Source organism: Centruroides vittatus, unplaced genomic scaffold (genome assembly GCF_030686945.1).
Source record: "Centruroides vittatus isolate TY-2023 unplaced genomic scaffold, ASM3068694v2 contig_1168, whole genome shotgun sequence".
Classification (NCBI taxonomy): domain Eukaryota; kingdom Metazoa; phylum Arthropoda; class Arachnida; order Scorpiones; family Buthidae; genus Centruroides; species Centruroides vittatus.
In genome coordinates this window covers 5,330,296-5,344,298 of record NW_027120749.1, presented here as the reverse complement: position 1 = coordinate 5,344,298, position 14,003 = coordinate 5,330,296, and the positions used below count along the sequence as shown (strand labels likewise).

General features: G+C 24.1%; 1 protein-coding gene across 1 annotated transcript in view; it reads left to right on the top strand.

The window, feature by feature from the left end:
- Nucleotides 1–12,034, top strand: part of LOC136981443 (neuropeptide F receptor-like) — a 63,717-nt gene extending 51,683 nt beyond the window's left edge. The window contains exon 2 of the mRNA XM_067277774.1: nucleotides 10,671–12,034. Within this exon, the coding sequence (XP_067133875.1) occupies nucleotides 10,699–11,880 (1,182 nt within the window). The 5' untranslated portion in view covers nucleotides 10,671–10,698 and the 3' untranslated portion in view covers nucleotides 11,881–12,034. The remainder of the gene's footprint in view (nucleotides 1–10,670) is intronic.
- Nucleotides 12,035–14,003: the final 1,969 nt, after the last annotated feature.

Sequence of the window (14,003 nt, the reverse complement as noted above, 5' to 3'; positions counted from 1 at the left end):
ACAAAGAAGTAGTTTTACTGAAAGTGAATTAAAAATAAAACTACTGAACTGATTTCAAAAATACAATCGGCGCGTTAATCTACGTAACGAGCCAGGTACGACGATATTTTACTATTGATAACCCGCATAAAACTAAAAAGTTACAAAACACGTGTCTAACAACTAGACCCGTAAGCCTAACTAGGCTTAGCTGCCTTTGTTTAAAGGTAAAAACTTTAAACTCTAGTAGCTTCGCAAATAATTAACAGAAATTAATGAAATAACCAGTGAAATGCTCAGAGTAACTTAATGAACAAAATCGTGTATAAGAAACACTCACCAAACAGCGATAAACCACTAAAAGTCCAAAAAAAACGAGAAGCGCACAAAAGTGTGACCTCTCACTACCGAGACCAACTGCCAACCGTCAATATATGGGAGTTGATGAGACGAGAAATTTTTCTGCTATTCAAGTTAGTTTCTCAGGTTCGCATCAGAGACAGAAATATCGTCTTCTTGCCGGATTGGTTTACGTCAGGAGATATAATTACGTTATGCACAATTAACGTAATCAAACGGGGATCCTGGAGAAGGCAGACCTAAAGTAGAACTACTGCTCTAACTCCGGATTGTCTGGCATTCAGGTTCACTAAATTTCTTAAAAGGGGATAATCAGAAAAAAGAAGGAAATCTTAGCCTCCTACCGAACTGAGGAATTATACAGTTTCTTAATGGATGGAGAAACTATGATACTGCTATTAATTTAGTCATTTAATCTTTATGTTTTATGTGTTAAAACCGTAAATAAGTGTATTTAAATAAAAGAGTGAACTGAATTCAAAGGACTATCCAAAAGGACAGCGGTACATATTTCTATGGGAAGGAGAGGAAGGTCATGAGACGAACTCCTAAAATCACTACATTAATTTTCGATGTTTGTGTAACTAAATTCAATCTTTCCTAAATTATTTATAGTTATTCATCTATTCACAGTAATTATTCTGAATGAAGAGATATCTAAAAGCAATTCCAGATAAACTATTTCTATTGGAATGTTACAAAATATGTTTCAATTCGAGATTTATTTTTCTTTTCAACCGATTTTTATATTGTCACTAAATTTTTATAATAATTTTTATTTTTATTTTTTATTGACGTTATATTGTCTAGAAAAATGCCGTAAGGCGAAAATTCTTAATTCAAGCCTGTTCATACCGTTATAGAAACATAACAAAATGTTGTTATTATTATTCATGCATTAAACCTTTTAAAATATGAAAGAAGAAAAAAAAAGTTGTATAGACCTGTTTAAAGAAGATAAAGCAACAATTTTAAGTACGAGATGTTCATATTTTTATAATTAAATCTAAACAGATAAAAACCTATAATAACATTGTAGATAATTTTTAAGATCTGATTAATGATGTACGAAGTTTTTGCATACCATTAATTTAAAAGGAAGAGTTTTCCTCTTTTGCATCAATTACATTTCCATTCTGGCACGTTAAATTATGATGGATCTGGCGTCATGAACTCATTTTTCGAAGTCTAATGGACAATTTTTATTTATTTTTTGAAGGAATTAAATGTAATTTGAAAAAACACGCTTCCGTGTAAAAATTAAATATTATGAAGACAAATTTTTAACACGTTTTATTCATTGAACCATATACAGGCTTTAATATTAAAACAAATGTTTTCATCAAGAAAACATTTTATATAAAAATGAATCTAATTTAAACTTAATTTTACATTAATTTAAAGTTTATTCTGAAGTAACGAACACGTTCAATCTTCATTATGAAGAATCCATCATTTCACATTTAATAATAGAAAAATCGAATAATTAAAATGCGAAAAAGAAAATTAAAGGTATCGTAAAATAAAAAAAATATTAATTTTAAAATTACTCAGATTTTAACTTCATTGATAAATGTAATTAAACAGAAAGCTGTGTTGAATCTTGAAATTTATAAGAAATGTTTGCTTCATGGTAGACAATGTGATAAGCTATTTCATAAGAAACAACTTTAAAAGCTATTGAAACTACGTCTGAAGTAGCAAGACAAATGACAAGTGAGACTAAAATAAATACGTCACACTTGACATCAGCACGATAGCTTAAAAGAACAAAGAATGTGAAATGTTATAAAAGTGACAAACCCCAGTTGACCCAAAATTACTGCAAAGAAACTACAATATTCGTTTTATCATAAATGTGAGATTAGAGGAATAAAAATTCTCGGACAATATATAATTATAGCGTTTAAGTCGAATGAATTCAGCTATTTCACTTTAAAAATTTCTTTCTATCAATGAAATACATAGCTTAAAATGTGAAAAGAAACATACTTCAAAAAATATATGAAATGTATGTACTACTAACATCTAAATAACCATTCTGAAACAAAAATTCATGATTAAGATTAAATATAAGTAGAACACAAGAAAGATTGATTTTGTGTTCAGTCAAGATAAGGCTTCTGTTGGATAACATTTATTGTCAATAAATGATACAAGGTGCAATATCCAATATACAGACTCGAATCTATTGTAGGAATGTTTTAAAATTAATAAGCATGAATAGAAACAGCTCATAAATTCAATGGACACAGATGGATGCAATTTAATTAATACTAATAAATCACTAATATATATATACCCATTTACTTTTTAATATAGTAGATACAAAATGATTAAAATTGCTCATGCAGTTTATATACATCAATTTTTTCGTAAAGAAAATGAAAAAAATTTATTTCGTCTGTATGATAATCTCATTTTGAAAATACAAATTATTTTACTCTAAATTGTGTGAAATTCATTTTATAGTTTGAATAATCACCTTATATAGTCGTCACGAAATGCATAAGATAAATTATGAATTAAGAGTATGAAATGCAAATTATGAATTAATTTGCATTTCATACTCTAAAATTGGATGAAATTTCCTATTAATTATTTGTTAAATCTATAATTGAACTAAACCAGTTTTTAATTATTAAAAAAAAAAGATGAATGCTATATATTTAGTAGTACAGTGGACCTTCGTTATAGCGCTGCTCACTATACCGCGTACTCGGTTATAGTGCGGGCGATGTTCGCGACGCGATAAGCTCAAACACGTTTATACAGGTCCGTGCGGCGTTAGTGAGTAGCGCATTTTATTGTTACTGCGTATTGAGTAATTGTGTATGTATTGAGTTTCTGCATGTATTTTGAATAGTGTTTAATTATTGTGTGCATGATGAGTAAAAGAAAAGCTTACAGTGTGAAAGAAAAGCTTGAAATTATTGCTAAAGTAAAGAGGTGAACCGCGTTACGCCGCTCGGTATAACGCGGTTCACTTTATAACGCGGGTGTTGTTTCCCTCCCGACATGCGGGTTATATCGGGAGTCCACTGTACATATATTTAATAGCACATTTATACATAAAAATTACACTATAAATTATATGTTTTTAAATATTGATATTAACTACAGCATTTTAGTAGAATCTAATGCAACAGATTTAATATATCAATCAATAATCATTCAAAACTTTCTTTTATTTATTTATTTTTTTGCTGTTTAGTAAATTAAATTTTGAAATGGAAACTTTGTATTTAATTTTATGTCTCATATTGTCTTCTTATTTGTTTATTTTCACTACTTCTAATCAAAACAGGATAATTATTTGAAAAGATTTTTATTAATAAGGAATTTTTCGCGAAATTTGATGCATTATTACTTGTATCTGATTCTTTACATAATTTTTTATATACAGTTTCAAAACACCTTAGAAGACTTAAAATTGTACATCTAATGACTTTAATAGACAAATTATCAAGCACATGTTAGGTTTATATGTAAAAAATTGGCCTTATGGACGAGGCGGTTAAAGTTTTAACTACCGCTCTGGGAATCAGAGATCGAATTCGAGCGATTATGAATTTTTTGGAGTTTCCTGGATATATTGGGCTCCGTCCCTCACCACTTTTCTCTCGTGGATTTGGGCGAACTGTGGGTGTAGTTGGGCTTGAAAAAAGCTCTTTGATCTCCACAAGGTGAAAGAGTAAAAATAAATAAATAAATAAAAATAAAAATAAAGTATGAATATCAAAAGCTTCAATCAATATCAATTTATTTTGTATTGCTTTAAACAGTTAAAAATATCAGTTTTAAATTGTAATTTTCTCTATTTATTAAATAGAAACGGAATTAGGAACATACGAGTGCCACAATTATAAATATAATGGTCAAATAAACAAATTTTAAATTAATAATGTATTATCTGAAAGAAATAATACATTATAATGTAATTTTTATTGAAATAAAATTATTGGAAGAAAAACATCACAGCGTAGGCTTAAATCTTAAAAAAATTTCACTTACTTTTACTTTGTCTTTAGATTTAGGACTGATTAAAAAATTGCATATATGGAAAAGATGTGTTAATGACCGATTTTAATAATAATCTGTAAGTGTACTGTTATAATTATCTTAGTATACAAGTAGTAATTATATTTTTATTAATCTCTCGAGCATTTTTGTCTATTGTAGATTTTGAAGTTTCCTTAATTTTTCTTTTTCGTAATGAAATTACATTTGAATTTCTTCTTCGTCTCTGAACATCCGAATGGACAGATTAAATGATTATTGCTACGAGATTTTACACTACAGAATTAGAAAAGGTTATACTTTCGATTATATTTAATTCAAATATAAAATTTCATTATAAATATCTGAAATTATATTTTTAAAAAATCCCGTTTTTATTTCCAATAGATTAATTTGACAAATAACCAAAAACATTTTCAATTTTTTTTTTAAATGAAAGAAACATTTTTATATTTTCTTACTGAAATATATTTTCAACTAGATAAACTGAATTTTTACTAAAATATTTTGATAAAACATTAGCATTTCTGAAGAAAGAGTTTTCATATTCTATGTTAAAACAATAATTAATTTGCTATACGTGATTAATGATATTGAATTTTATAAAATAATGATACAGCTTTACTATATTTTTAAAAGTTTAAAAAGCTTAAATTAATTTTACTAAAAGTTAATATGTAAACTATTAGTTAAATTAATTGCCTGACTGCTATAGGGATCAGACTATTAATTCTATTCAAGCTATAACTTTATTAGATTTCATATATATATTGTTTTTCAGAATTTTGTGATCTTCTTAAAATTCGACACACATTTTGAGAATCTTTGTCGTACGATAAGAGTTTAATCCTATTTGATTGCGGTAATTTATTATTATATGTCTGAAATCTCAGACATCGATTTTACATACATAAAAGAACAAAAGTTTAATGTTAAAAAAGTCAGTTTTAAAATTAAAACTTTTATAACAGAAACAAATTATTTAAAATTTCACATTTTATATTAAAATTATTTAAGATTTATACAGATGCTGAATCTTGGTTAAAAAAAAAATTAAAAATAAAATAGTACTTAAATTTCTTTTTTGTTGTTATTGAATAATAAAAAACTAGGTTTTGAGTTCTGGAAAAATTTTAGTGTGGAATACTTTAAATCTTTCCTTAAATTTCTTTAATCCATCTGGGTTATTTCGTATTCTCATAAAATGTTATGCTCCATATATACTGTACATATAATCATCTAAGAGTTTTACATCAAAATGACTATTCTGTGCGTATTTTATAGCAAAGTTTAGATATAGGATATTGTAAATAAAACGTGATAAGTTTAAGCTATAGTTACTGTATAAATTTTTCTTTAAAAAGTTTAGTACACTTTTTCAATTGGTATATTGTATTGTTATAAAAATTGTATTTGATGCGCTCTTCGAATAATTATACTTTTTAGCATTCCAACATAAAAAGTATATATTAATATTTTATTTCTCTTTTTTAAAAAAGTATTTAATAGAAACAAAAGAAATAATTGTTCTTATTTTAACTAATTTAATATATCTTATATAACATTTATTAATATTCTTTAATCATAAAAAGCGTTAATTATTCTATAGTAAACAAAGATGTGTTTTAAAATTAATTATTAATAATTAAATTTTAGAATTTTAAAAGTTTATAAGCATTTTTTGAAGTGTTTCGTAAAAAATTATAAATTTATTTTAAAATGTATAATCTAATTTTTTAATATTTTAAAAGATTAACTATTAACAATTTTGATGTTATTCATAATGTTATTAAAATAATGTTATTGATATTACTATTTTGTTATTAAATTATTAAAATATCATAAAGTTTTGTTATTGTTTACAGATTTTTATGCTATCAATTTAGTTTCATATATTGAATATTACAGTAATATTAATCTACATGAATTGAATGTTAATACTTTTGTTGGAAAAAAACATATCATGTCAATAAAATAATTTTGGGTGTTGATATATTAATCATTTATAAAATATTTCAAATAATTTTATTAAAAGACATAGAATTTTTATATTAACTTTTTCAATTATAAATATGGTACAATGGAAATATTTTTGAATTGGATTGATGGAATAAAGCAACGCAGCAAGTGGGCAATCTGCCAAAGGGGAAAGGTTTTCTGAGAGAACTTTCTACGAAAAATTGTCCCCTATTCAGGAGTTAAACACATGATTAAAGATTAAACCCTGAAAACCTCGCATGGTCAGTCTGTTGGTGAGGCGCGAACTCGCACCAATTACCAGTGTTGTTCAGTGGTATTATCCACTCCACTAATAAGCATATTTTTGAGTAAAGCTATTTTCAGAAATTCGTAAAATAATTTTTGTAATTTTGATTATTTATAACAAAAGTATTTTCAAGGTTTTGTAAAATTATATAATTTATTTATAATAAAACTTTAAATTAAATATTTATGTAACGGTATATTCTTTTTGTATACTTCTTATAATAAATCTTGAAGATATTAACATTTCAATACAGGACACTTTTTATATTAGAAGTAATATTATTTTTTATATTATTGTGTGATATATTTATTTCAGTTTTTACTATTATATCTTAATGAAAAGTTGATTAGACGAAATAAAATTTACGAAGAAATTGTATGGTTTTGAGAAATTTTTAGTATTGTATGTTTGAAATCACATTTAAAATATATAAATTCAAATTTTAACATGTTAAAATTTCATTTAATTTTCTCTTCCAATGTAATAAGAGATAGTTTTATAAAATAAAAAATATCAGTGAAAACATACGTTAGCGATGCGGTTTTTTTCTTATAATAGCAAAGTATATAAATTATATTTAGTGATATAGATTTTAACTATTAGATTTACGTAAAATATTGCTATTTTCTACACGTTAGCTCTTTTATTTTTGTATTTTTTTGAAGATTTTTTTTTCGATTTTCTCTAAATCTACTTCGAAAAGAATTTCAAATGTTTTAATTAATTTTTTAAAATAAAAATTATTATTAAATCTTCAGTTTTCAAAATTCATCTTTATTTTTTATTGTATACCCTTTCAAGCTTCTATAAATTAATTCTTATGAACTTTTCTTATGAACTCTTATAAGCTTTTCAAGAGAATGTGTGATTTATTTAGATTTTAATGCTCATTGAATCAAATAATCATTATCAATTAGTAAAAGGCCTCAATTAGAAAATACATTTTATGCCTAATTATAATGTATATGCCTAATGTTTAATGAGTTACCTCATTAAAAATCTAAAAAAAAACTCAAATGTTTAATCTTTTACCAACTGTTTACAAATAAATATGATTATTTAATGAGTATTTTTAGTTAAATAAAAGTTTCCTTTTGAGCTTATTCTGTTGCAAATTAAATTAAAAAATGATTAATTTTATAATTAAACATTTATAAGGTTTAAAGTATTAAAAAATAACGATAAAGAAAATAAACCATAATAGCTATGATAAGTACTGTACTGTACATTAACGATTACTTTTCGTGTAATTTCGGTTGATGTCTTGTAATTTTGATAACATATTACAAACTAAATTTGCTGTGGGAGTACCAATGCATTTTTATAACAAATTAATCAATAGATAATTATATAATCGAATTATTATTTTAAAATATTATTCCCAAAAGTATTTATTTTGAGATTTTCTAAAAGATTATATCAATTTAGTAACTTTTAATGTTAATTTATTAAAAATATTAAATACCACATTAAATACACTAAAAATTACTTATTACATTTAGAAATATTTAAAGTATGCAATTTTCTTTAATGGTAATTATCTTTTACTAAAATAAATATTAATTATGAAAATTATGATAAATTATTGCCAAGTATAATTTCTTTCATGCAAAAATGTAATCTAAATATTATGACATTTTGAGGAATAATTGTTGTTTAAATGATTTTTTTTTCATTCTTTGATTGAGTAAACAATTTTTTAATTATTAACCTTAATTATTATAATTTAAATATTTAAAAATAATATTTTCAACAATAATTAATAAATTTTAAATTTTTTAAGTATGATTAGAATATTTTCAATTAAGATTATATATTTCAAAAGGTCAATTAGAGTAATTTAAGTAAAGTATAACACGAAATAATAATAAAAATTAAATTTTAGTTATATAAACATAGATGTTGTTATACTAGAAGTATGTTAAGATTTTTATAGCTACGTTAATAAGTAGCTATTATTAAATTGTTATAACAATCTCAATATCTTAAAGCCAATTTTTATAAAAGAAAAATAAAAAATATAAAAAGACTTTTTAAAAAATGGTTTTACGCTAATTTTATTTTTTTTTATTAATTTTAAAACAAATGAATTTTATCATTAACATTCCTGGATTTATGTTGTTATTTTCTGAATTTCTTGTATAAGAATGCCATTTCTAATCGTTTATTTTATTTTATTTTTTGGTGAAAAGTTATCATTTGTATTATAATTTCTTCAGAAAATGTTTTAAAATTTTAGAAATAAATATTCTCAGTTTTTTAAAATCAATTTCTCCAGTTTCTAGTAATAAATCTGCTTAACCAAAGCATAGTAAGAAAATTTCAACATAATTAATGGAATTAAAGGTTTTCTTTTTGGAGAGATAAACTCCTCAATAGAGGCTAAAACAGTTAATTAATGTATATCATTAATATAAAGAATACTTCTTACCGATTTAGAACTTGTATAATTGTGTAATTAATAAAATGTAGAGCACATATAGGATAATTCTTTATAAAATACAATTCTTAATAATACAATTACATTTCTATAAATTATAGTTGTATAATTAACTTTCAAAACGCTACACAAACATTATTTCCACCCTGCTGTTTATAAATGAATGTAAATGACATACCCCAAATGTTAAAATTTGGTTCCTATGTCTATTCGTTAATCGAATAAAGTCATTATAGTCTTTTAATTATCTATAATGTGAAAATTTGAATTACACCATAGAATGCATTTAATAAATCACATTTCAGTAATAATTAAAATTAAAACAAATAATAATTAATTACTTTTTATGATCGAATTTAAATTCTAACTTTCAACCATAATTGTATCAAATATAGATCTAATTACGAGATTCGTAAAGTTCATAGTATCACTCTATTTTAAGCTACCTACTATACATTTCATTTAGGTGTTACACATCAAATTAGTGATGCAAATTTAGAAGTTAACGACTGAATGTAATTTATTGAAAGATTTATATGACCAGGAGGGTTAGAAATTCATATATTTTATCGCAAAATGATATTCTTCTTCTTAAAATAATTAGAATCTTACCAAATATGCACAATTACTTATGATGATCTTATAATGATAAATAAAATCTATGGAAATAAGGTAAGCATCTTAATATCATAGACAAAATACAATAACTATAGCTTTAATTTAATAGATTTTTTTGTCGCATATTTAAATTTTAAGTATCTAAATTACTATTATCCAAAATTTTCATTAGGAATCGAATTTTAAATTTATTTTAAAAAATAATAAACTTTATTTCTATAAATATTACTAAAATATAATATAGTATATTATAATTAATGTTTTTTCTAATAGGAGTTACATTAGTGTATATTGAATTTGATCTTATTAATAATCTGGATATTTTATAACATTATTTAATATTATTTTAAATTTTATAATTGATAGATTAATGAACTTAATCCAAAATTAATCATTATCTGCATTATTTTATAGAAAATCTGTTTGACAATATATCAAAATAATGACATACTGTAGAAAATAGTAAAATCTGTCCAAAACGGAATCTTAAAACGGAAACCTGCCTAAACGAGAAAAATTTTTCGAAATAAAGCAATTTTCTGTGTTAAAAAACCTGTTAAAACGGAAACTTATCAACCCGGAAAAATATTCGGTACTCCGCAAGTCCGGTTTACACAGGTTTTACTGTATATATATATTTTTTTTTTTTTACAAATACTCTCTTTTTTTTGTACAACCATTATTTAATTATTTATTTATTACGCATACTGGATACACTCCTTGATGCGGGTTTTTGTACAAATAATCTATAGTAATTTTAAATTCAATTTTCTTATTTTCAATTAGAAAAATATAGCTAAGTAAATATTGAACTGTTATTCTACTTCTATATAAAATTTTTAAATTTTCCAAGTACTTTAATGTGTTTATTTTATTAACATGACATTATTTATAATTTAACTATTAAAAGAAAATCTATTAATAAGTAAAAACTTGCATAAATTTATTTAAAATGAATTAACAATTATAATGTTTTTATCTTTACAGAATTAATTCCATTGAATTCATCTCGAATATGTCTTTAAACGAAACAACTTTATTTTTATTTGCCTCTCAGAACTTTACTACGGAAGATAATTTTAGCCATTTTCATCTATTAGAGAAATTGCATCAACTCATGAGTAACAGAGCCATCGACGATTCAGCACTGATTGGACTTCTCACAGCCTACGTCGTTCTAATCTTAATTGGAGCAACCGGTAACGGACTAGTTTGTCTAGCAGTCGCTCGAAAACCTCAAATGAGAACTGCACGTAACGTTTTCATCATCAATTTAGCCATTTCAGACCTGATACTCTGTCTCTTCACAATGCCTTTCTCTCTAGTAGAGATCACATTGAAATTTTGGCCTTTAGGAGAGCTGACATGTAAATTAGTGGCAGCACTCCAAGCTACGAGTATTTATGTATCCACAATTAGCATAACTGCAATTGCTATGGATCGTTACAAGGTAATATTATATCCCACACAAGAGAACTGTAAACCTTTGAATGCCGTACTTACTTTGACGTCAATCTGGCTTATAGCCCTTCTATTATCTACTCCTCTCTTTCTCTATAGAGAAGTCGAACACGTCAACGTAAGTTTACCGCTGTTAGATTCGGTCGACTACTGTTTAGAAAACTGGCCATTGAGTTACGGAAGGCCATTATATTCGTTGTTTTCTATGCTGTTTCAGTACGTGTTACCAATTGTAATTGTAAGTGTTGCATACGCCCGAATATGTAGAAAATTGAGATATCGACTTATTGCAAAGGGTACAAAACTTCAAGAAAAGCAGGAAAGAGATAAACAGAGAATGAAAAAGACGAATATTTTATTGATTTCGATTGCATTGATATTCGGTATAAGTTGGTTGCCTTTAAATATTCTAAACTTGGTTACTGATTTATGTTATCCTTTTCATGATAATTCTGTATTTAGAATTGTTTTTGCCTGTTGTCACATGGCTGGAATGAGTTCTGCATGTTCTAATCCTCTTTTATACGGATGGCTTAACGATAATTTTCGTAAAGAATTTAAAGATATTTTCCGATCTTGTTGCCCTTTAGATTCTTCACCAAAAATTGGAAAAAAATGCTTTGGAAACGATAAAACAGAATCTGTCGTCTTATATACTAAAACTCCTCCAACGATTGTCAATCATGTCGTTGAAACTCGATCCCAACACACCGGAGCTATTGTTAGAATTCTATAATGGATTGTTTTGTTCGCTTTTTCGAATGTCATATACACAAGACAAATTACTGTTTCAAATTGATTCTAAAGAAATTATATCGTGGAGGAAAAATGGAATAAATCTTAATATTTATAAATATAATGTTATATATTTTAATTAAATAATTATAAAAAAGGTGCATTTAAAAATCTAAATTAGAAAATATTAATCGAATTTTAAAATTTTATTATAGAAAAATTGTACATTATAATCATGAATATATACACATATATATATGTTTATTCTTAAACTTTATTTTATAAATAAAATATTTTAAATAAAATTAACAATGTTTTTTATAAAAACATTTATTGATTCGAAGAATATAAATTATCATTATAATATTTTATATTTAATAATAACAAAATAAAAATTTATTAATGCAAAATATATAGAAACACTGTTGTAATAATCATTTAATTTATACATCAATGAGATAATCAATATTTAAAAATACCATTATTTTATTTTTGATGCTTGTAATGAAATGATAATACAAATATATATCTTTATAATTAAAATAATGATAAAAACATTATGGTTTAATTAACTAATTTTATTATGGTTAATTTGAGATTGAGATTGCAAACCATAAATTACTTCTAATTTAAGAAACTTGAAGTAATTTGTTTTATTAACTGCAAAAGTTTTTATTTTGATTTTAAGAGAGTGCTTATTAAAAATCTAACATTTTAATAATTTATTTATCAACTTTATATAACACTAGTTATCTTATATCTAACGCATTATAGCTCAGAATATTTAGTGTATTTATTAGAGCAAATTATATATATAGGCCCTATATATATAATTACGGTATTTTAACATCAGTTTGACAAATAAACTTTAAATTAATTTAAAAATAGTTTCTTTCAAAAATAAAAACTTGTTTTAAAAATGGAATATTTAAAATAGAAAAAATTATGACCCTTTATAATCTTTAACAAAATTAGAAACGTATTTTTGCGTTAATTTGATATTAATGAAATTAATAAAGAACTTTTTAATGCGAAAATGAAACTGTTGATCCAATAAGGACTACTGTACTTATAGCTTCAAAATACGTATTAGAAAATCTATTTCAAACTTTATAATGCTTCAGAATTGTACTCCAGTCTAAAAAATGTAATTCCATTATTCTCTAACCAATTTTACATGAGTTCAGTCGATGCTTTCAACTAAGAAGTAGTCTTCCATTTAAATTAATTAAGCCAATTTCAAAAAATAAAAGAACTCAAAAGAACAACATATAAAAAATATTTTCTGAATCTTTTAATCAATTTATTCTCATTAAAACTCAATTGAACTTAAAGTTTTATCAGCTATAAGTTATACTGTCAGCATGTTATGTATTACATAAATAATTTAACATTTAAATATATTATTTATATTTATGTATACACTTTATCATCACATATCCATTATAACATAATATTTAATGCCGAGATAAATATTATATAAAATAATATAAAAATTTTACTCAAAAATATTTTTAAATATTAAGGAAAGATTGTGGACTAGAAAAATATAAAGTTTACAAGTTTGAGGAGATTACAAATGTCATCTTCTTTAAAATAAAAATGACATTCGACACAAGTTAGCACTTAACTCACTTCTACTGAAAGAGATTCCATGAGAACTATCTTGCTGATGTAAAGTTTAATTTTTCTTATATAAATTATTACATATCTCTACATATTATCATCTAGATATTATTTATTATCTTAATACATCATAAATATGTAAAACTGAATGTAAACTCCATGCATTTCTAATATAACAATTTAAATAACTCTGTTAAAATAATCATGTAATAATACTTTAACAGAAGCATAAAATTTAAATTATTTTAAGGATTTGAAAATTTCTATATTATTAATAAAGTTTATAATTACAATTTTAATTATTCATGCAAAGTTCCTTTCTTGAGAAATTTGAATATAAAGTTAATTTTTTAATTATTTAACTTCTGATGAATTATGGAGTAATAATAACTAACGTGCTTTATTTTGTTTTGTAAGAGTTTTTTAATGACTTATTTCTTCTAAAATAATTTTTAAAATAATATTTTGTTTTAATTTTTAAATATTAGACTCGAAATT